Source organism: Gopherus evgoodei, chromosome 7, assembly GCF_007399415.2.
Source record: "Gopherus evgoodei ecotype Sinaloan lineage chromosome 7, rGopEvg1_v1.p, whole genome shotgun sequence".
Lineage (NCBI taxonomy): Eukaryota > Metazoa > Chordata > Testudines > Testudinidae > Gopherus > Gopherus evgoodei.
The window spans coordinates 103,991,427-104,014,819 of NC_044328.1; the positions used below are offsets into that span (position 1 = coordinate 103,991,427).

At 39.5% G+C, this 23,393-nt stretch overlaps 1 protein-coding gene across 7 annotated transcripts in view; it reads left to right on the forward strand.

Annotated features, from left to right (window-relative positions):
• Positions 1-23,393, forward strand: part of CACNA2D3 (calcium voltage-gated channel auxiliary subunit alpha2delta 3) — an 828,400-nt gene that overhangs the window by 741,867 nt on the left and 63,140 nt on the right. For all 7 annotated transcript variants that reach the window (XR_004001243.1, XM_030569375.1, XM_030569373.1 and 4 more), the window contains 2 exons: positions 16,862-16,923; positions 18,320-18,364. Coding sequence is in view for 6 of the 7 variants with exons in the window: in XM_030569375.1 (XP_030425235.1) it covers positions 16,862-16,923; positions 18,320-18,364 (107 nt within the window). In the remaining variant the exon portion in view is untranslated. The remainder of the gene's footprint in view (positions 1-16,861; positions 16,924-18,319; positions 18,365-23,393) is intronic.

The following is a 23,393-nucleotide window of genomic DNA, read 5'->3' on the forward strand; positions in this document are numbered from 1 at the left end:
GGAGAATTAGGTGCATAAGTGCCTGAATCTCTTCGAAAATGAGATTTAGGCTCCTAACTCAGTTAAGCATTGAAACACTAAGTGCAGCAATGCCTAAATATGTTTAAAAATCTGGGTCTTAATCACCTAAATTTCATCAGTTTCAGGATGGGTTAGGCACCTATGTGCTTTTGAAAATCTCACTAAGAATCTATCATCTTTAGGGACCTAACTACCTTTTTAAAAATCTGGCCCTTAGAAACCTAACTCTCATTAAAAGCCAATAGTATTTAGGCCTCTAAGTGCCTACCTAATTTTTTAAAATGGGAATTAAGCTCCTAAATCACTGAGGCATTTTTTGAAAATGTTACTGTAATGGGACACTCACTTCTTGAGCACCTTCAAGCAGCGGGTCGTGCCCTTTCTTGCCCCTTTTGTCCCCGATAGGCTGCCAATTGATCTTGTTGGGTCTTCAGTGGTTTGGCCCTCCAGCCATGTCACAAAGTCCAAATAAACATCTTCTGGGGTATTAGAGAGTCTAATAAATCAACAATCTATCTTCCCTCACTTGCCCCAGCTGCCACATGCTTCTCAATTCACTTAGTTGCTGCTTCTTTCCTTGGCCTCTTCCTATCTGACCCCTTTAGGTTCACCCTTATCTCAGGAGTAAGGTTTGTTCTTTATATCCTAGGAGAGGGAATTTAGACACCAGTCTAGCAAAGCACTTAAGTACATGCCTGTCTTGAAGCATATGAATAGTTCCATTGACTTTCCTGGGACAACTAATATGCTCAAAATTAGGCATATGCTTAAGTGCATAGTGCTTACCTACCTCACAAGGGGTAGTGAGAATTAATTAGTTAACGTTTATACAGCACTTTGAACTGGTTAAACCATTATATATGTTAAATATCAATACTATTATTTTTACTGTTTTTAGTCTGTAATCTATTTTTTAAAAAGTTGTAATATTTTTATTATTTAGATAAAGTAATATACAAATCATAAAACAAAATTATGCCTTAATGCATAAGGACCTAAAAGGCTACCAGAAGACAGACAGAACAACATTTGAGTAAAACTGGTTGAAATTTTTAGATGCAATTTTTTTGTTGACAAATGTAGATGGGGTTGACTGAAATGTTTTGCAAATTCCAGTCATAAACCCCTGCAAAATTCAGGAAAAAAAATCAAAATGTTTCATTCTGATATTTTCAAAATGAATTTTGTTTGTTCAAATCAACTTTTCAAGTCAAAATTTACTTCAATTTCATTTAAAAAAAATTTAAAAGGGTTAAAAGTTGAAAATTAAATGAAAAATTTGTTTTGGTTCAAACTGAAGGTTTTGTTTGACCCCAGTTTTTACTTTTTTGGTTTGGTGAAAAATTAGTACAATTTTTGTTTTAGGTTGCCCCAAAACAAAATCCATTTTTTCCTGTTCAGCCAATGAACTGAAAAAATCAGTTGTTTCTGCTCAGCTCTACATTTGAATAGCATTCCAACTGGAAGATGAAATAATGCAAGATAGCAAAATCAAATGAAGGCTGTCTCTCCATCCCAAGCACCCTATCTGCAAGGTGCTCAGTACCTGTCCAGATTGGTTTCCTAATTCACACATTTGGCTTTTTTGATATAAGAGAGGGGACTCAAGGGTTAAATTCTTCTCGTAACTATATGTGTAAGTCCCAGTGAAATCAATAAGGATTGCATGAGCATCCAGATACAGCATTTGGCCCCAAGTTTAATTTTGCCTTTCCTGATTAGATTTCAAAAGGCTAATGGAAGAGTGTTCTCATGCAATGAGACTGAACAACTTAAAATATGGAAATGGATGTATAATTAATATGAATCAATCTTCTGAAATACATTTTGATAAGTTCTCACCAGGCATGCCTGTAATTGCTATATTGAGAAAGAGTAAACACACAAACTACTGATCTTTTTTGAAAGAATTCCCGTTTTTTCTTTTAAGTAGATAAAATGAGAGGGAGGATAATGACAAGGAGAAAGTCCTGCATTTCAGTACAGAAGAATCCAGTATTTGTTTAATGACTTCTTGTTTCAACATGGCTTAAACCTACAATTCAGGGTACTTCAGAATAGTTGGCTCTTAGCCAAGGTAGTAAGTACCTTATGCTTACATTGAACAAACATGTTACTCTGTTCTCTTCCATGTACAGACTAAAGAAAACTGCATTTTCTGTGCAAATAGGAAACAAAGGAGTGGATAACAGGCAGTTAAAGCTGCTTTTAGAGCAAATGCCATTTATGGAGATTACCGATTACTGTCCATGTTTTTTGAATTTTTTCTCTCCTACTAAAATTAGTTGAGGTACAAAAATTAAGGTACAGATTTTTTTTAAAGAAGTGTATGCACACTTTTGCTTGCTCCAGAATTGCATACACAGAATGGCTGAAGTGACCATGCACGTCAGAGTTGCGTGCACACAAAGGTACGAGTACCCACAAAATCCCCAAGGGATACACCAGCTCTTTTGTGCATACACACTTCTAAAAAGAGTTCCTAAATCTGTAGATTACCACAATGTGCTTAAACTAATTCATATTGTCCAAAAAAAACCCCAAAAAACCCCAAAAAACCCCACCAAAACCAGAAAAGACCAAGTTATATTTGGTCCTTACTGAAAATAATTATTTTAGTTCAAAAATATTTAGCAGAGAGGTACGTACTACTGAAAAGTTAGCAAGTTATGCTCATGTAATCAGATACTTTTCATGTAGAAAATACAATAAAATAGAACTTGACTTTATATAATATCACTTATAGTCATGGTAACCTGAAGCAATTTATAGTGTAGTGCAGGGGTAGGCAACCTATGGCACGGGTGCCGAAGACGGCACTCAAGCTGATTATCAGTGGCACTCACACTGCCTGGGTCCTGGCCACAAGTCCGGGGGCCTCTGCATTTTAATTTAATTTTAAATGAAGCTTCTTAAACATTTTAAAAACCTTATTTACTTTACATACAACAATAGTTTGATTATGTATTATAGACTTCAAAAGAGACCTTCTAAAAACATTAAAATGTATTACTGGCATACGAAACCTTAAATCAGAGTGAATAAATGAAGACTCAGCACACCACTTCTGAAAGGTTGCCGACCCCTGGTGTAGTGGTATAGCACAGGGAATATGTAGAGGAACATGGCAACTATTATCTGTTCAGTAATAGATCAGACACATACTTTTGAATGTTGGTTTTCAAGTGATGATGAATAAAGGAATTTTGACCTGGACACAGAGATTTTCTCTAGTGTTCATCTTAGGCCTGTCGGACCAATAGGGTCTCATGCTTCCAAGGACCTGGCACTAGATGCATACACCCATCATACTAGATGGAGTATTGTTACCAGTCTGTGGTACAGTGTAACTGAAACCACCAGGATGCAGCAGAAATTGAATTCCTTATCTGTTCCCACTCTTTCCCTGCTTAGAACCCTGCTTTTCTCCCCCATCTCCTTGCTTCCCAATCTATGGATGTACAAACAAACTGATGAGAGGGATGAGGTCATTGAAACACAGGGAAGTTGCAGGTAGGAATGAAGGAGGCAGCCAGGTTGTGTTCCATGGGTAAGGAGAAGCGGGGAAGAGGGGAGGGACCTAGTCGCGCATGGGAAAAATTGGATGTAAACCCAAAAGTTTATTCCATGTAGGGTTCCACAAAACCAAGCACAGACCTATAAGGAATCTGTAACTGTTAGTCACCAGGAAGAGAGAGATCTTTTCTTCAGTAGCATCTAAAGAATGCCATCCCTAACAGTGCAGGACCTGCCCAGCACTTCACTGTTGTGTCAGGATTGGGCATGAGCCACAGTTCTAGCATTAAAACTTGAACGAGGGAATGGATCAACCTATTTGGAAATTGGAGTCAGAGAAGCTGCACTCATTTCTGTAATCAGTCTTTCTTGAGATTATGGAATCTGTACATCAGTGGTTTTGAACCCAGTTGGTGACCAGGACTGGAACTAGAGGAAGGGAACTGTTGCAAGAAGGATTGTTCTTGCTGCATTTCAGTTGAAGCTAACTGTGGAAGAGTCTCATGGAAGGGTGGAGTCACAGACTTAAAGGGTTCAGATAAGGATCACAATTTGTGGCTGTTTATTGGAACTCTGAGCCTCTTGAGGTTCACTAATTAGAAACTTGAAACCACGACCCTTTGGCCCAGAGGTGAAAGGAATACCAACTAAGCCACACTAACAACTAGTAAGATTAAAACCTTAATTGTAACAAGTAGAGTAAATGGAATTTTTTTTTAAGTACATGACATTTCATGACGCCTCCCTTAAGATTTATAAATGTATTATTCTTTTGTTCCAGTCATGGCATGAGGCTGAATATTGCCAAAAAGTGATTGAGCAAACGCTATAAAACTATAAAATGGTTAGAGAGTTATTAAAATAAAATTTTCTTTATTTTAGTCATAGTACAGTCAGGTTTCCATCTTTACATATTTCCTCTGTCATCAGAGTTAAGAAATATCCTTCAGAACAGGTACCTTCTAGGGAGGTGTGCTGGAGGGAGGGCTCCTAAAAGCTCATAGGAATTCCATGTAAAAATTCTGCCACCAGAACAGTTTTCCTGCCTCAGATGGAGTTTGCCCCCTCTCTGGATACCTGTATATCATTCCTGAAACTCATAAAAATACTACCACGGGACACCTTTTTGAAAATGAAATGAATGAAATTACATTAGGTGTCAAGTGTTTTCTAAAAATCTACTGGAGTATTCTACAGACACCAGACACATTTTCATCCCATCCTGTGTCCCACCTTCAAATTACACAGGAAAAAATGCTGCATTGCACTATTGATGCACTCATTATATTTTTCAGGAACAAGCTGTGTATCTTTCCAGTGAAGTAAGTTTGCCGAGAGGTTACCTCCCTCCTTGGTTATGAGAGAGCTTTTTTTATGTTGAAATGGGAAAACAACAAATGGATTTTCGAGTGCCTCCCCTGAGTTTCACCCCTCATACACAAGGCTTATCACAGGGTAAAGGAGAACATTTTTTGTGGGAGCCTTTTGTTAAAATATTGGCAGCATATCAACTGCAACCTTGTAAAGTTTGACATATAGTCTGACTGTCAAAATGGTAATTTACAGATACCTGTTTTCTTCCAAGCATCTCACTAAAGCCTGCTTGAAATACTATGTATTTTCAGTCAGGAGCATCTATGTATTTTTCATGTATTCACTCAATTTATTTTCTTTTCATGTTTCTTCCTGCTGCTGCTTCATTAGTCCTCCAGAAGGAAGATGTGTGTCAAGGAGTCAGAGGGTCTGGTTAGTGGTGGTTTTCACAGACTGAGCTCCACAATTCAGCTTGTCAAGGCTTGGCTGCAAACCAAGGCCTTTCAGCTTTCCCTGGTGGTTTGAGTTTCAATGAACTTAAGCCTCCAAGGATCATCATTCTGTTCCCCTTTCTGTACTGCCTCCCATCAAGTGCCTATGCTCGTCTTTCTTTCTCCTTTCCTTTGGCCTCCAGGAGATGCCAGTTGGCACAGCCTTCCTTCTATCTTTGGAGTCCCCCAGCCAGAACAACTGACCCCACCCCTAATTGCAAAAATCTTCTAGGAGGAGGGGCTGCAGCTTCAAGGTTCACTGAGAGAATTGTACGGAACTTCAGCTTTCCACTGTCGCCACTCACGAGCATTAACTCATTTATACCTGGCATCTCCCTAGCTCCCACAAGGGAGCTGTTTTGTGACATCTTGGTCTTTAGCAAACTATGCGTGAGCACTCTACCAAGCAGTCGGGGCATCATTAATTATATTTGCAACCTTCGATATGTGTGCAATGTTGCCAAAAGTTTGTGTCTAAAACAGTTTAATTAAGGTATCGGTAATAGTGGAACAATTTTTAATACTGTTGAGAACCCAAAAACATTTTAACCAGAAACTATTTCAATATGTGTGTATGCATCTGCATGTAATTGAATATTTACAAAAATATTTTTATTTTAAGTTTGTTTACAGGTTAACATTAGGTTATTTTATGGACAAAATAAGAACTGATAGCGACTCCATTGTTCAGGTTGAGGCAGGAGGTGTGAGTGTGTGTGTGCGCATACAGATACAATATTGATTTGATATTCAGATATGTTCTAGACATAGATATAAATATAGATATGGGAGTATATACTTTCCTCTTATAAAAGAAATACATTTGGGGACCTACACCAGGTTGATAGTGTCCCTTCAGTTATGAATCAGTGTCGTTTAACATTATCTCATTTTATCAAGAAAGAAGCTACAAACAAACAAGCAGACATTACACTTTTTAACTGAGAGAAGCAAATAGGAATAAACATGAAACAACTTGGAATCAATGGCACTATCCTGTATAGTCTAGGTAGCTTCCTGGCTTGGTTTGGATCTGGCATACTTCAACATGGTGAAGCAATATTTTATAATATTCCTTAAACTCTGAACATGGCAAAGGACCAATTGATTATATATATTAGTTTAACTCTAGGAGAGTTTCATTATAATGTGCAGATGCAGCTAATACATTAGGTGCTTTTTGCAGACAAAGAGCTACTTCCCCTTCTTCGCCTGCTGCTTTCATTATTAACTTGTCCTGTGTAATTGTGACCTCTCCAATGGAATAATGTCAGTGCTGACATTTGTAATTAAAACGCTCCATTTAAAAAAATCTTCATGTTGGAGAAGCCATCAGAAAATGTATTGAAAATCTGCACTGAATACAGAAAATTGCACATTTTGGAAGACATTGTTTACCGATACCGCCGACACTCTGTCAAAATTCATAAATGATAATTTTTTATTCTTACAGGGAAAGGTATTGCATTGTGCTCTAAGAAAGGTGCATACAAGTACTTCAGACAGGAAAGGAATAAATAGTTTGGTACAATCATTGGTTATTTTTCTTTTTTTATCATTCAGTAATTATAAATGTAACAATTAATAGTATATCAGTGCTAACTCACAATTTTTAATACTTCCTTAGGTGATGAAAGAAGAATGGGTAAGGAATGGTGTCCCTAGGCTCTGTTTGTCAGAGGGTGGAGATGGATGGCAGGATACTGGGCTGGATGGACCTTTGGTCTGACTCAGTATTGCCATTCTTATGTTCTTAATTACTTTATCTCAGGAGATAGCTACAGTAGAGGACACTAGAACATGCTTATGTTACATAATGCCATGACTGAAATATGTATTTGTTGTTTAAAAGTTATTGGAATTAAGAGACTTTTGGGTGTATGATCCTCTTTAAGTCCTCATTACAGGATATGTCAAATACATGTTTTGGGGTGAATTTAGCACTGGCGAAAAGTGTTAGACTTTCAGCTCTGGAGATGGAAGTACTCCTTTAATCTACAATGCAGACACACTGTAGGCAGTTACAGAACACGCTACTTCACAATATACCTCAGAAATCATCTCTGGTGTGAGGAGGTTGTCCAGTTTCTATGGCTATTTGGTCCTTGGCTAATCTGAAAACCCAGGGTACTTAAGAGAACAGCTTTGAACCTAATCTGAGATAGTTCATGTTGTAGCCTGTGAAATGAGGTGCTATTTCCTTGTTTGCAGAGACAGTAGCATAATTACAGTATTCTGGAATAGTTCACATTTACACACTACTGATTTAGGAAGATTATAATGGAGAGAATTGTAGTAGTCAAGACAGAAATGGTAAAATCATAGCTAAGGGCCATCAGAAACTAGGGCTTAGTAAGAATGATGGGCAGGCTGATAGGAAAAGGAAAGGAGGGTGGCAAACTAAGTTCAGGTTAAGATATGACTCCAACATTTCTGACTTTGGAGTAGCATTAAATTTAACTTAAAGTAATTGTTAGCAGAGGAAGAAAGATGAGGGCCTGAACATCAATATAAAACTACCCTAAAAATCTGTAAATCTTCTAAATTCCAGATTTGGCCAGGGGTGCTGGAACCATTTTTATAATGGGAGTGCAAGAGTCATTGACCCAAACCGTATATAATGGAAACCACTTTAAGGTGGGGGTGCGTGAGCACCCCCAGCACCCTAGTTCCAGTACCTATGGATTAGACAACTAAACTACTCCTCAGTCTGTCATAAAGGTTATTTGTTAAATAAAAAGAATCTGGCATGAAAAGATCACTCATCATGGGCTGTATTGTATTCTCTGTGGAAAGAGGGGAGACAGGTACTAGATATTCCACAGCATTCACTTTCTAATGGTATCTTCAGAGGAGGAGAGTCGGGAGTAGAGCAGGAGACATGGGCCTCCACATTTGTTGAACCCAGGCTGCTGTGTGGAACTCTGCTTCCATCTCTGCTGGTCCCAGAGCCTCCATGTGAGTGGCTGGCTCTTCCAGGATGTTTTGTGGACAGTCTCTGACCGTTCCATTGGATGCTGTCCCTCACAGCTTCACAGTAGATCTGTAGAGGATGCTGTGTGGGAGTCAGTGCAGCTTTAACTTCAAAGTACCATTCACTCCCATTTGGATAGCCCAGAGAGTGAAGATGATTTTTGGCCTTGCCACTTTTGACCCACGCTCCCCCTCAAAAAACCTACAGGACCCCAGCCTGGCTTGTAGAAAGTGTTACAATGCTGCCACTTTCCCCCTCTCATAGAACTGCCCAGTCTGGCTGCCCTCGCTTGTTTTACAGGAGGAAGCAGGCCCTGTATTTTCAGTGTGGGAATTCCTGTAATTTCAGCATGCACCAGTGGACAAAGAAGAGGTTATTTGTTGATGAAAGGGTTACAGAGCTACAACATTTTCCTTATCTGGCTAAAAATTTGCTTTTTGTGTTTGCTGACCATGTTTTCAAACATAGGTTTTACCCATATAGTGTGAGAAATGCTGGTCCATTGTGAGGGGTTATTTGTTTTCTCTCTGTCTTTCTAGATACATATGTCCCTCATCACTGTAATATTTGAACACCTCCCCATCAATAATATATTTTATCCTCAGAGCACCCCTGTGAATAGGGAAGTTGTATCCCCAGATGGGAAATGGAGGCACAAGGCAGATGAATTGACTTGTCCATAGTTACACAGGAAGTCTGTGGCTGAACCAGGAATTGATCCAAGTCTTGAAGTGTCAGTACAGTGTCTTATCAACCAAACCATTCTGTAATGTATCTATTTTATAAGATTATTAGCCGTCTCAATTTTTCACACTTGCTGTCTGGCCACCGTATATGTATGTTTCGAAACTTAAAAGCAGCGTGGAGTTCCAATATAATTGAAAAAGGAAAGGAACCAAAGGGCTACAAAGGTGATATTATAAACCATCCACCCTCTCCTTTCAGTAGAATTATTCCCTCAGTGATGCCTTTAACCCATCTATTATTTAAATATAATGTACCTGTACTGACAAATATACACATGCAAGTGAATCCATTCGCAAATGAAGTGAAGCAAAATTTTTCATGATTGCATTGCAAATGGTCAGTAACTAAGTATTTGGACTGAGCAGCCTAAATGAGTCCTGAATGATTAATCACGTTTAATATTTTGCATTTTGATCCTTTAAACAAGCACATTAGCCCTTATGTTCTCATATTTGTGCTTTAAAATGACAGACTAGATTATGATGCACAGTTGAAAAGGCAGAATAGCAACTGCCTTCTTGAAACTGAATTTTAAACTGTAGGTACCTACCATCTGTTATTTCATAGCCTGTGCACTGGGGAATATGGACAGCTTTGTCAAAAGAAAAAAAGGCTTTCCATGGAGTTAATATTGCCTTTTCTCCTTAGCTGCTTTCAAAGGCTATTTGTTAGTCTTGCTAGTAAGTTGACTGAAAATTATTGTTTCATATGGTATCAAATGTTTGGATTATATAAATTCAGCACCGTATTGCTGTGCTGAAACTCAGACTTCATATTTGTGGGACACTGGAGGATGACCTCATCACTCACAAGTGGTAATGAGAGTAACTCACTTCAGGTGAAAAATTTTCCATGTAACTTCCTGGGTCTGATTTGCTGAGTCCTCCACCTTGTGCAGCGTAAGTGTAAAATGCTTCTAGACAAGAGTGGTAGTAAATAAGTACACAAGATACAGAGCAATGATTAATTGGGCCCCCTATTCTCCTGTAATGTGCTGCACAATATCGATTTGTGCAAACTAGCGATGTAGATTTGCTCGACTGGCATAAATTACAGTAAACTATACCACTGCAAGCCCTGTTTTACACCAGTGCAGCACAACTACACTAGGGATTTGCCTGGTCCAGTACAAATATTCACAATATGGACATGCCTTGAGTTTCAAACTATCCCTTCACTTTTAACTTCACTTGTTATTGTAACTCATGATGCCATTAATCTCTTTTAATGCTGTACTCTGTCAAATGAATCACATAGAGAAGTATTCAGCCTTCAACATCTGGAGAGTCACTTCATCACTGAACAGAGCCATCCGGGCATGACCTGTAATACCAGCATTTGTGTCGGGACACAGCGCCATCGCATTAACACAATACTGTAGCAGGACGGCATCATGTAATGCCATCAATGTGGCACTTATATCTCTGCATTCTTCTCTGTTCTAGCCTATGTGGTGTTTTGGGGCCACAAAACAATGTTCAGTTGGGCAGGGCTGCCCAGAGGATTCAGGGGACCTGGGGTCTTCGGCGAATTGCCGCCGAAGACCCAGCACATCAGCGGCAGGTCCTGGGGCGGAAGGACCCCCCACTGCAGGTCTTCAGGGCACTTCGGCGGCGGATCCCAGAGCGGAAGGAGCCCCCTACTGCCGAATTGCTGCTGACGACCCAGCACTTCAGCAGCGGGTCCCAGAGCGGAGAACCCCACGCTGCTGAATTGCTGCCGAAGATTTGGAGCAGAAGAACCTCCGGAGGCCTGAGCCCTGCGAGAGTTTTCTGGGGCCCCCAGAGCAAGTGAAGGACTCCGCTCCAGGGGCTGCGAAAAACTCTCAGGGCCCCTGCGGGGCCTGGGGCAAATTGCCCCAGTTGCCCCCCCCCCCCCGAGCGACCCTGCAGTTGGGCTCCTAAGAATTCATAGCCAAAGCCACCTTTGCTTAGTGGCTAACAGATTATGTTCTTTACTTTTCTCAAGTAGCGTATAATTCACATAGGTTGGACAGGAGTGTAATGAACCCCACAGGGAGTGCTACCCAATGTGGCTTCTTTAGCACCAGCTATCTTTTAATTGTGCACTTAGTACAGAAGGAAAAGCAGGACTCAATCTCATCTCTCCTATTATTCAGCTGTTTCAGTGCTACAGCCACAGCTGACACCATGGTGTACCCTCAGTAGCATTTCATTTGAGAACATTGATCTGACCTGAGGAACAGTTGCTACTCCCCTAGTACAGGTTTTCTCAATTTGTTTGAAGAGATTGTTATGAGAGGAAACTCACAGCAGTGGATTAGTTTTTACCTTGTCTTGATTTTACCCTTTTCTCATATTTTGAAGACTAAGGCTCAACTTTGTTATCGATAAGCAGACAATAATAGTGTGAGGGGGACTGCACCGTGAGATACATGGGCTGAAGGACCACGGTCAGTGCCCAGCTCTACATCTCCTAAATGTTAAGTCTCCTAGCTTTCTGAAGACCTAACCAGCAGTTAGTATCTAGATACAGAGCAGCTGGCTGAGGCTGAATCCTGGCAAGATGGTAGAGATATTAGCAGAAGAGGTTATTTCCTTTTTAATATGCCGTTTTATAATATGCCCCACTATTGAAGGCTTCTGCCCGTAGATTGTTCAATAAGCCCTTTTGGACTCCTCAGTGCCCAAATAGTCATGATAGCAGAACGTGTCAACTTCATCTGTGTCTGACCAGAAGATTGTCTCTCCATGTATTGGACACACACATAGCTAAAGTGATTCATACATTCTTGATCTCCAGACTTGATCATTGCAATTCATTATATCTGGAGAGGAAACCAGATGCCCTGAAAATTCTCCCAATGATTAAAAAGTAGGGCAGCCTGTCTGCCTTGCAACGCAGGTCACTGTGAACACATCACCCTAGAGTTGTATACTGGAAAGACTAGTTCAAGGTTTCTCCCCTGACATTCAAAGCCCTCCATGGGACAGTCCATGGCTGCTTAAGAGATTTATTTTGATACGATCTTCCACAGTATTCTTACTGGCAAGTTAAAGAAGTATGGGCTGGATGAATGGACTATAAGGTGGATAGAAAGCTGGCTAGATCATCGGGCTCAACAGGTAGTGATCAATGGCTCCATGTCTAGTTGGCAGCTGGTATCAAGCAGAGTGTCCCAAGGGTCAGTCCTGGGGCCGGATTTGTTCAATATCTTCATTAATGATTTGGAGGATGGTGTGGACTGCACCCTCAGCAAGTTTGCAGAGGACACTAAACTTGGAGGAGTGGTAGATACACTGGAAGGTAGGGATAGGATACAAAGGGACCTAGACAAATTAGAGGAATGGGCCAAAAGAAATCTGATGAGGTTCAACAAGGACAAGTGCAGTGTCCTGCACTTAGGACGGAAGAATCCCATGCACTTCTACAGACTAGGGACTAGGCAGCAGTTCTGCAGAAAAGGACCTAAGGGTTACGGTGGATGGGAAGCTGGATATGAGTCTACAATATGCCCTTGTTGTCAAGAAGGCTAACGGCATTTTGGGCTGTGTAAGTAGGAGCATTTCCAGCAGATTGAGGGATGTGATCATTCCCCTCTATTCGACATTGGTGAGGCCTCATCTGGAGTACTGTGTTCAGCATTGGGCCCCACACTACAAGAAGGATGTGGAAAAATTGGAAAAAGTCAAGCGGAGGGCAACAAAAATGATTAGGAGGCTGAAGCACATGACTTACAAGGAGAGGCTGAGGGAACTGGGATTGTTTAGTCTGCAGAAGAGAAGAATGAGGGGAGATTTGATAGCTGCTTTCAACTACCTGAAATGGGGTTCCAAAAAGGATGGATCTATACTGTTCTCAGTAGTAGCAGATGACAGAACAAAGAGTAATGGTCTCAAGTTGCAGTGGGGTAGGTTTAGGTTGGCTATTAGGAAAAACGTTTTCACTAGGAGGGTGGTGAAGCACTGGAATGGGTTACCTAGGGAGGCGGTAGAATCTCCTTCCTTGGAAGTTTTTAAGGTCAGGCTTGACAAAGCCCTGGCTGGGATGATTTAGTTGGTCCTGCTTTGAGCAGGGAGTTGGACTAGATGACCTCCTGAGGTCCCTTCCAACCCTAATATTCTGTGATTCTATGATTCTTCTCCCTCCATGACTATGACCTCCCTTTAATGCTACTTTGCACTGGAACAATGAAACTGCCAACCATTAGGGGGAGTGTGGAAGAGAGAGCTTTCATAGGAGCTATGGAACTCACTCTCACAAGATAAAAGGATGACCATGGACCTTGCCCCTTTCAGAGCTGAGGTCTCAGTCCAGCAAAAGAGCGGCCATTGAATTCAGCAGAACAATTCACATGCTTAAAGTTAAGCATATGATTAAGTGCGTTCCTGGATCAGAGCCTAAATACAAGAAAGTCATTTCTTCAACTTATCTGATATCAACGTTCTAAAACATCAGAAAATGATCATAAAAATATATTGGGGCATTTATACCTAGTACCTAGAAAAGCGACATTTATTTAAAAGAAATTTTGATTCTTGTAAACCATTTTAATGTAATTGTAATAAACATGTAAGGGCAATTCATAATATACCACAATAATGTTCCCCTGTGATAACATTTTACAAACGCCCAAGTTCCATAGTAAACCTTTGTAGACAAGTGTTAAATACACAACCTATATCCTTGCTTAAATCAACCATGAATTTATACTGAACATATCCTAATGCCTGGTATAAATTACTTACCACATGAGAGAGAATTTGAAACTGTAATGAGATAATTATGAATAGCTCATCTGTAAAACATTTCATGTGCACATTTTAATGAACTGCACAGTGTAATTTTGGAGTGTAAAGACAGTTGAAATCCTAGGACTAATTTCTGCAAAACTTAGAGCGTGTTCTCTTTATGAAGATGAGAGAAGGCAGGCAGCTGCAGTTTTGTTTTTGTTGGTGTCAGCTCTGTGAATTTCAATGTATTCTTGGACAGAGTAGAAGGGGGAGAAAGCAGACAGAAATGCTGGGCCTGCTCTCACTCATGTAAAACTCCCATGATTTTCAGTGGGAGTTTCACTTGTGTGAAGACTGCAGGGTTGGGCTTTAGTAACTCTGTCGGTGTTCTTCTATGCTTTTTTAAACACTGTTCAGATCATTTAGCTATTTGGCTTTTAGTAGGGCTGCAACATTCATCTCTAAGGTACAGTATTATTTAAGAAAGTAAAATGAAATGTCACATATTTTAGTCTGCGCTAGTTGAGGTCGTAGGATGTCCAAAGTGGCAAAGTTTTAAATATCACGCCTAACAGATTACATACTTCCCTTGTGAAGTATTCCCCCAAGGAAAGCTTTGTAATCCTTCTTGTTTTTAAATAAGAAAGTGCTACATGATATATTTCTATGGTGAAAGACAAGAAGAGAAAACACAGCTCCCATTAACACTTTATGGTGAAAGCAGCAATAGGAGTTTTCTTTGAAGAGAGTATATCCTAATATGACATTTTAATCCTATCCTTTTTTATTGTTTATATGCTGGTTTGTGCAACGTCATTAGGAAGTCTACATACTGTTTTATATGCTTTTTGAGTGAATAACTCCTTAGCATTCATTTTTCCTGACATGCAGTGCTTTGAACAGTCACCTGTATGTAAAGTATAATAAATGGCAATTACGAATGTTTCCTACATTTCAGATTATAATTATTTGACTGAACTCATGTTCAGAAGAATTAACAATGCTTGTGAATGGAATAATAATTTTAAATTCAACCCCTGAGGTAATACTAAAACATTTTTGCAGGCTTCGTATGAGGAAATATATTTTCCCTGTGTTTTTCAAGAGCACTGAGACAAGCACAGGATTTTTTTTTCTGGTCAGATTATTTTATTCCCTAAGAACAATCAAATATACTTGAAAAAGATTTTGGAACCAATACATTTTTCTGGGCTATACACAGATCTTTAACCTTCCAGAACTTCATAATGAAATATTTGAGCCCCAAGCTACTTTACATTTAAATCTGCATTCTTTTAAGAAAGGCAGCATTGTTATCTAATGGTTAGAGCAAGCATCTTGGACTCAGGAGATCTATGCTCTATCCTGAATTCTGCCACTGACTGTGTGAATTCTCTCATTCATCTTACTTGTCTCATTTTTCCCATCAGTAAAATGAGGATATTCTTAACCACTTTTGTGAAGTGCTTTGAGATCCTTTGATGAAAGGTGCTCTTTAATAACTGTTAAATAGGCTATTAAATTTATTACTAAATATAAAGGACTCAGGGCCAGATTTTCAAAGGTATTTAGACATCTAAAGACACAGTTTTGTGCCTAATGGGACTTGTAAGGATGTTGATCTCCCTGAGAGCGCCACTGAGTATCGCATGTGAAGCACGGCAGGGATAGAACTTTTTCTACACTAATACAGTATGAAAATGTTTCTCTGTTGTTAATTTTACATCCCATTGTAGCAGTATATTTTGAGTTTCATATCATACATTTTTATATTTGGTAATACAGTATGAAATGTGCTCATGATTTTATCTTCAGCGAATTTGTGAAAACAAATACCAATTGTCAGTCTGAATAAGATGATATGGAAGAATGGAAATATGATTAAAAGCAGTCCATAACATAGGTCTTAGAGAAAAAAATGAATGAATGAAGTTTCCTTAGAGTTTCCAAAACAATTTGGAGATATTTTTTTTTTTCAATAATGAATGATAGTGATGTTACTGGAATCCCTGTCTGGTCACCAAGGCTCCAAGAACTGAAGCTTCTATGGAGGACCTGCAGGAAGATCTGTCCAGGGAAATTTTACATTGGATTTGAGGCTGCAGCATGCCCAGTGAGGTGCCAGTTCATTCTTGCATTGGCCCTTGTGCATCGGCCAGACTAGCATAAAGGAGCCATAGGGAAGACACCACCAGTACAAAGGGGTGCACAAGCATGGTGCAGGAGCAGACGCAGAAGCAGAAGGGGCCAGATCTCAGGGCAGATCAGCCTCTCTGCAATGGCCAACAGGAGCAATTGAAGTATTCATGCAATGTAAGGCATCCCTAAATCCTTCTGTCCTGTAATTTCTGCCATTTTCTTCAAAATTGTAACTTTTAACAAAAGAAGATATTAATAATATCTTTCCAAAAGCATATAAGCTTTTCATTATAATGTTTTAGTAAACCATTTTTAAGTTGTTTATAACTTGTTACCATTGGTAACGTCATCAGGAGTCTTGAAACCCTTGAGCTAACAATATTTTAAATTAGACACACTCATTTTACCTCATTTCTTTTACTCCACTTTAGGCTTACTTTCAGAAAATTGACCGAAATATCTGTAGGTCAAATATCTATAGGTGACCTTTCTGCCACCTTTCGCTCACTTTGGACAACTTAAGACTTCAGCCCACAGCAGGGTTCTCCTGTAGTGTAGAATTCCACAGCAGTTAAATTTTACTTATCCTCCTGGTCTGTCAGTAGTGAATAGGTATTTTTTTTCCCAGCATGCAACAGAATTGGATTATTGAGATATGGGATCAATCTAGAAAAAAAGAATTGCCATAGCTTTGGTGCTTGCTTTTCAGTTTCTTTATTTTAACTGTAAAGGGCATACAATTTTAATAACTCCTGATTTGAGTTCCTACTATGTTGTGTCCTCAGTATCTTGATTTCTTAAGGAAAAGATAAATCTGGTTTAATATGTGACCATATGGATCTCTTAAATTTAACCACTGGGGTATTTTTTTCCAAGTAGGTTTAACCAACATTTTCCCTATGAATCATTTGAAATAACCATGTAAAATATTTTAATAACTTGTTTTTATTTATAATTCGTACCAGCTGTAGGTATCCAGATGAAACTTGAATTTTTCCAGCGGAAGTTTTGGACTGCCAGTAGACAGGTATGTTCCAATTAGACATTACTTATGCAGATGAGACCATAGCAACTCTCTTACTGTACAGGTGATGATGTTCTGGATCTATTTAGCCAAACAGTTCTAGATTTCCTATGAATGTTTGTAAGCTATTCTAATGTACTTTTCAATTCATTGTGACACAAAAGGGTGATCATGAGGCTAAACAAATGGGACTGATTCAGCACTCATTGTCATGAATGGAGAGGCTCCCCAGATTCAGCCTCCCAAGTATAACTTACAAATCCATGAACAATTACCCTGAGGGTACATTAAATTAAAAAATACAACAGCAATGACGTGAAAAATAGGAATGACCTGGTCAGTATTCAAGTATCTTTTGGGTTGATCAGTGCATTTTGATAACAGTAAGAATAAATATATTTAATACAAACCTGATTTCACTCAAAATTTTTGTATATGGTTTCAAATGACCTTCCCACCTCCCCCTGCAGTTGCTTCCAATGCATTGCTATTACTGTGCTGTCCCATCATGCCCATGCAGGGAATTAAGGCAGGGGTAGGGCATGTAACCGTGGGTTACAGTTCAGTGTTGGGAGCAGTTTCAATGGGACTGCTACTCTCATTCAACTGCAGGTGGGCTAGGAATGGATGGAGCTTTGAGTCCACTGTCCCTGAAACATACCAGCTAGCACAGTTGGTGCTCGGGGAGAAGTAAGCTGTGTCAAGTAAAGGGATGGCACAGATTAAGTCCTTCCCAGAGGAAAGGGGAAACCAAGGATCAGATATTGTGACTGAGTCACAATTTTGTTCCTGGTCTCTCTTGGGTGGCACAGTTATGCCCCTTTTTCAGGGCTTATGGTATATCTGCTCTCTAGCTTCAAGTGACCTGAAGTAATGATCTAGTGACTAACCGTATTCAGTGGATCATTTTTGTCTAGTTTGTTTTTAATAAATAATAAACTGTGTATAAAATGTGTATTTATTTAACAAAATAATCTCTTCCAGCTTTAAAAGGATCAAGAGATTACATGACCAATTTGAGAATATATTGAGATTGTACTATTTCTGAGAATAATCATCTCTGAAGTATTCTGTGAAATATGGGCTCAGTTTTACAATCCTGACTCACACAATACTCCTACTGAAGTCCCAGTGGAGTCTTGCCTATGTAGGGCCCTGTATCATTATAGAGGAGGCAACAAAGACTGGAATAAGCGAATGAAATTGGCACAGCATGAATTAACCCCCTTGATGCAGGACTAAATTAATGTAATATAGTCCTACTTTTGTGGTCTTTTCTAGATTATCTACTGTTCTTGATTAAATTTGTACTTATTTTTAAAATGTCAGTTCAGACAACCACCAGAATAAAAACTAAAAAAATGATGTAAAATATATATCCTATTGGTGTCCCCTGCAGTGTCCATCTCTTGATGGAAGATGTTCTATAAGCTGTGATGATGAAGTAAGTATTTTATAGAATTTTTCTCATTTTATGTCTCTATTTAGTTTTTAGTATGGCAACTTCATCTGAGGTAAGGCAGTGCACTTTCTGAAGTCAGTTTGGAAATAGTAAGAAGCTGTTCAGGGATTCCATACCCCTGTACTGTTCATCTTAAAACACAGACATGTCCCTGATACATATCATAGAATAGGAAGTTAACGTGGCTTTCATTAAAGGAACATTTTTACATAATAAATAACTACTCCTTGTTAGCTGAAGATTACCCATTTGATATTATTTCCAGTTGTAATATGTAAAAATATTCATTGGAAAGATTCATTAAGCACAAAGCTACACTGGACTGTTTGTCTGTTAGCATAGTCCAAGAAACTTTGTCTATGTTTTGTATATCACCAATCTTAGCCATAGTGCTTGTCCCAGGTTGGCTGGCCCCTTTAAAGGGGAGCAGGGCAAATGAACCTGTGACGGGTCTGCTGACCCCAATTAGGTTTAAAATTGGACACCTGGGGCTGGAGAGAGAAAATTGGGGAGGGGAGTGCTAAAGCGTGGGAAGAAGCAACAAGAAGCCCCCCGGGAGGGGAGGCAGTGAGAACCTGCTAGGGAAAGAGGAAGTCCAAAAAGAAGCCTTTGAGTGGAGGTGCTCAGTGAACAGAACATAGAAGATACATCTCCATCCTTCCTGCAGGAAATGTGGGGGAGGGGGAATCCTTGGGAGCTGTAGCTCAGCGTGGGCTGAGTTTTTGTTACCTTTTGACTAAGTTTAAAAAACAAAATTTCTGGAAAGAGACTCTGCATGTGGCAAGGGGTCATTTGTGAGCTGGGGAGAAGGTCAGTTTATTACAGGACTGTATAAATAAACAGCAACAATAGTTAAAGTAAGTTTTACACAACATTTCCTGCGGTATAAAATTAAGTTGGGGCTTCACCAAGAACAGTCAATTCAAACTTCCCCCGACCCCCAAGAATAGTGTAAGTTATCCAAAAAGGGCCATCAGGTGTCTTTGAACAGTGTTTTGAAACATATGCAAGTATTAAGATGGACATTCAATTCAGGCTTGTGAAAAAAAAAATTCATTTTTACTAGACTTTTTATTAAATTAACTTGCAAACAGTTTACTACGTCTGACAATTCTGGCAAGCCCATTTCTGGGATTCTACCCAGCATTCCCAACATAGTTTGACATTCAGAATATTTTGAGCAGATGTTTTATTGAAAAAACAGCTAAGACCTAGGTATAGTTATACCACTTTTTAAACGTGTGGTGGTTCCACAGGGGATCGAAAACACAGAAAACATTCTGGAAACAGAATTTAAAATCCCAACATTGTAAGAATGGAGCATGGCAATTCTTCAACATATCAAATTAGTAACTCATTACAGCAAACTACAATGCATTTCTAAATAATAGAGCTGACTGGAAAACGACAATTCAATTTCATGGCAGCTGTCTTGGTTTCTGCATTTATTTTTGTTCTGCACTGGATTGAAACCAAAACCTTTGGAATGTTTTTGAAAAGAAAAATGGAATTGTGTTGAAAAATCCATTTTTAGATCAAAACCTGAGCTTTTCAGTGCAAGAGGGTGCGTGCCTTGGTGGATAGGACACTGACTTAGGATGTGGGAGTCCCAGCATCAAGTGTCTGATTCAGAATATAGGGTTTTTTATCCCACTCTGAAGCAGGCAGAGTAGGGATGAACCTGGGTCTCCCACATTCCAGGGCAGTGCCCTAACCACCAGGCTGCAGAGTGTAACAGAGAGTCTCTCCCATCCTCCACCTTTACACCTGACAACTTCATTGGAGTCAATACGTCTCTGCAAAACATTTTAATGTTGACTAGACAACAGAATTTGATGAGATTTCATTTTGTTGAAAATGTTCCAACTAGCTCCATTAAATAGCAAATTCACTAGAAGACAGAGGCTTAAGAGACAGCACTAAAGAAAAATAAGTATTAGTAGTCAGCCAAATCTCTGAAGTTAATCTATGTTTCCTTCCCATTCAATAGCTGCTAATACAAGCAGTCTGTACTATTACTCTGACAGTCAACTGTGGAAAGGCCAGTGATTATCCTGTGCCCTGGCAATGTGGATGGCCTCTAATGTGCCTTTTCTGTCCCTCTCTTTAGAGACCTACATCTCCTTCCTTTGAAGCTGCATCCTCTTTTTTTATTTTTTAACCTTTCTTCTTTTCAACTACCAGTTTAAAAATACACCCCTCCTCCCCAGTATCCTTGATTTCCTTCCAGCCATTTCCATCCTCTTTCGTACCTCCATTTCCATGCTGCCATTTGCATTTCAGTCCATTTTAATTAGGGCATGGTGAGTTCACAGCCTCTTCCCCTAAAATGTGATCAAAACATAAGCTCTGTAGAATTGTTAATTTCACGTTCCCCAGTCTTGCTCCACTAAAGTTAGTTTTGTGCCTGCTTGCTGTGGACTTAATGGACAAGCTTTACCTTGGAGCCCCTCCAACAGCCTTTAAATACTCGTATAAATGGGTTCCCAGTTATATCCAACCAGCTTGCTGAGCTGAGTATAACCTCAGGCAATCTGGATAGGGTTAGAGTACTATGTGGAATCTCCTTACCGTTTAGCTCAAGCCGTCAGCCAGGGGGAAATCCAGACTGGGTGGAGGTGATTCCCTTCCTTGTGGCTGAACTAGTGACTGAATAGTAATGGTACATATTTTCTTATATAAAGCAGCTATGATGACATGTAACCTTTTTGTCAAACCAAGTCTTTTAATATATCACAAAATATGCCATCAGTTGCTATACTGGAGAAAGGAAACAGATTTGTAAAAAAAAAAACAACAAAAAACAAAAAAAACCAACCAAACATTTCCCTTCTTACATCCTGTCGCATGTCAAAAGTCACAAACTGTCTCAATGCCCCTTACAGTGCTGCTCTCAATGGCAGGCAGACATCTGGTAAAGAGTTTTTACTTATTGGTGAGCAGGAGCTAAAACCCAGCTAATAGGGGAGATGTTTTATGGCAAACCAGTTGCACAGTGGGCGTAAGCTGAACAAATTGGTGAGTTTTGAACCTTGCTTTTAATGGCACTGAATAGTGATGACATGCCGCTCATGCAATTAAACAGAAATGTCAATTTTTTTTTGAGGATGGGGGGAGGGACATTGAATTTGTTATCTGTTATTTTCATGAGTGTGTTGGCATGGGATGTGTTTTAATTCATATTACGTTCCATTATTGTTAATATAATTGTACACTGCAGCTGTGCAAAATACTCAGACCTTGAACCCACTCCAAAGTAATCTAGTTTTAGGTGCAAGGTCAGATGCATTCTCAGACTTCAGCCTGCATTCTTGCCAAATTTATTCTGGACGTCACACTTACTCCCCATTTACATGCCCAAGGACTGTCTGCATATGGGATTTTACCCTTGAAGTCTGAAGTTCATTGAACTTGAGCCTTCAAGCAAACCCGAAGTATATGGTTCACACCTGGTTATTGTTGTGAATCAAACCCTACAGGGTTCACGTGAGCCTACTGTGTCCGAATAATATTATCTCCTGAACTAATCTCATGCTTAAGAATTTCATATTTATGCTCCGGACAAGTAAATGTCTCCAACTGTCCTTTGCCAATGCTTTTTTTAAATTTACATAATCTTCCTTGGATTTCTTGCTATATGGAGAAGTCTATTTTTATTTATGGCAAGTAAAAGATGAGTGAATGCACTCCTGCATGTGCTGCATTATCCCCCATGAAGTATTTAGATGAGCCCAGGAAATAAACAAAATCCCAGATACAAACCCTCTCACCACACAGATCCATTTCCCAATTTGTGGCTTGTGCCTCTCTCTAGAGGTGTTATTAGCACACAGGAAGAATGGGCTAGTGGTTAGGGCATTAGCCTGAACCTCAGGAGACCTGGGTCTAATTTCCTGTTCCTCCACAGACTCTGTGTGACCTTGCACAAGTCACTTAGGTCCAGACACACAAAGGTGCTTAGGCACATAAATCCCACTTGATACACACATTTGGGGGATTGGTAAATAATGAAGAGGACAGGTCACTGATACAGAGTGATTTGGATCTCTTGATAAGCTGGGTGCAAGCAAACAATATGCATTTTAATACAACTAAATGTAAATGCATACATCTAGGAACAAAGAATGTAGGCCATATTTACCGGATGGGGAAGTCTATCCTGGGAACCAAAGACACTTAAAAGATGTGGGGGTCTTGGTGGATAAGCAGCTGAACACCTAATCTGAGTGAGTACTCCACTAAAGCAATCCTGGGATGCATATACAAGGAAACCTTGAGTATTAGCAGAGAGTTATTTTATATTTATATTGTGGGCACTGGTGCAACCTAGGCTGGAATCTGGTGCCCAGTCCTGATGCCCACAATACAAGAAGGATGCTAAGTCAACGAGGGTTCATAGAAGAGCCATGAGAATGATTAGAGGATTAGAGAACATTTCTTACAAGGATAGACTCAGGGAGCTTAATCTATTTAACAAAGGGAAGATTAAGGATGATTTTATTAGAGTCTATAAGTATCTACATGAAGAACAAATATTTAATAATAGGCTCTTCATTCTAGCAGAGAAAAGTATAACACAATCCAATAGCTGGAAATTGAAGTGAGACAAATTCAGATTGGAAATAAGACGTACATTTTTAATGGTGAGAATAATTAATCCTTGGAAAAATTTACCAAGGGTTGTAGTGGATTTTCCATCACTGACAATTTTTAAATCAAGATTGGATATTTTTCTAATAGATTTGTTCTAGGAATTATTTCGGGGAAGCGCTATGGCCTGTGTTATACAGGAGGTCCGACTAGATCACAGTGGTCCCTTCTTGCCTGGGAATCTATGAATTAGGCCACTCATCACCTTCTAAAACCTGAGCAACGCTAACAAGTGGCTATGGCTATGAGAAACACAATATGGCTTCTCATTCTGGAATCCAGGCATTTTGTTCCCATCTGCAGGTTGTTTGACTGAGAAAGAACAGCGAATGAAGCCAAACTTTGTCTTGTTCAGTGTGAC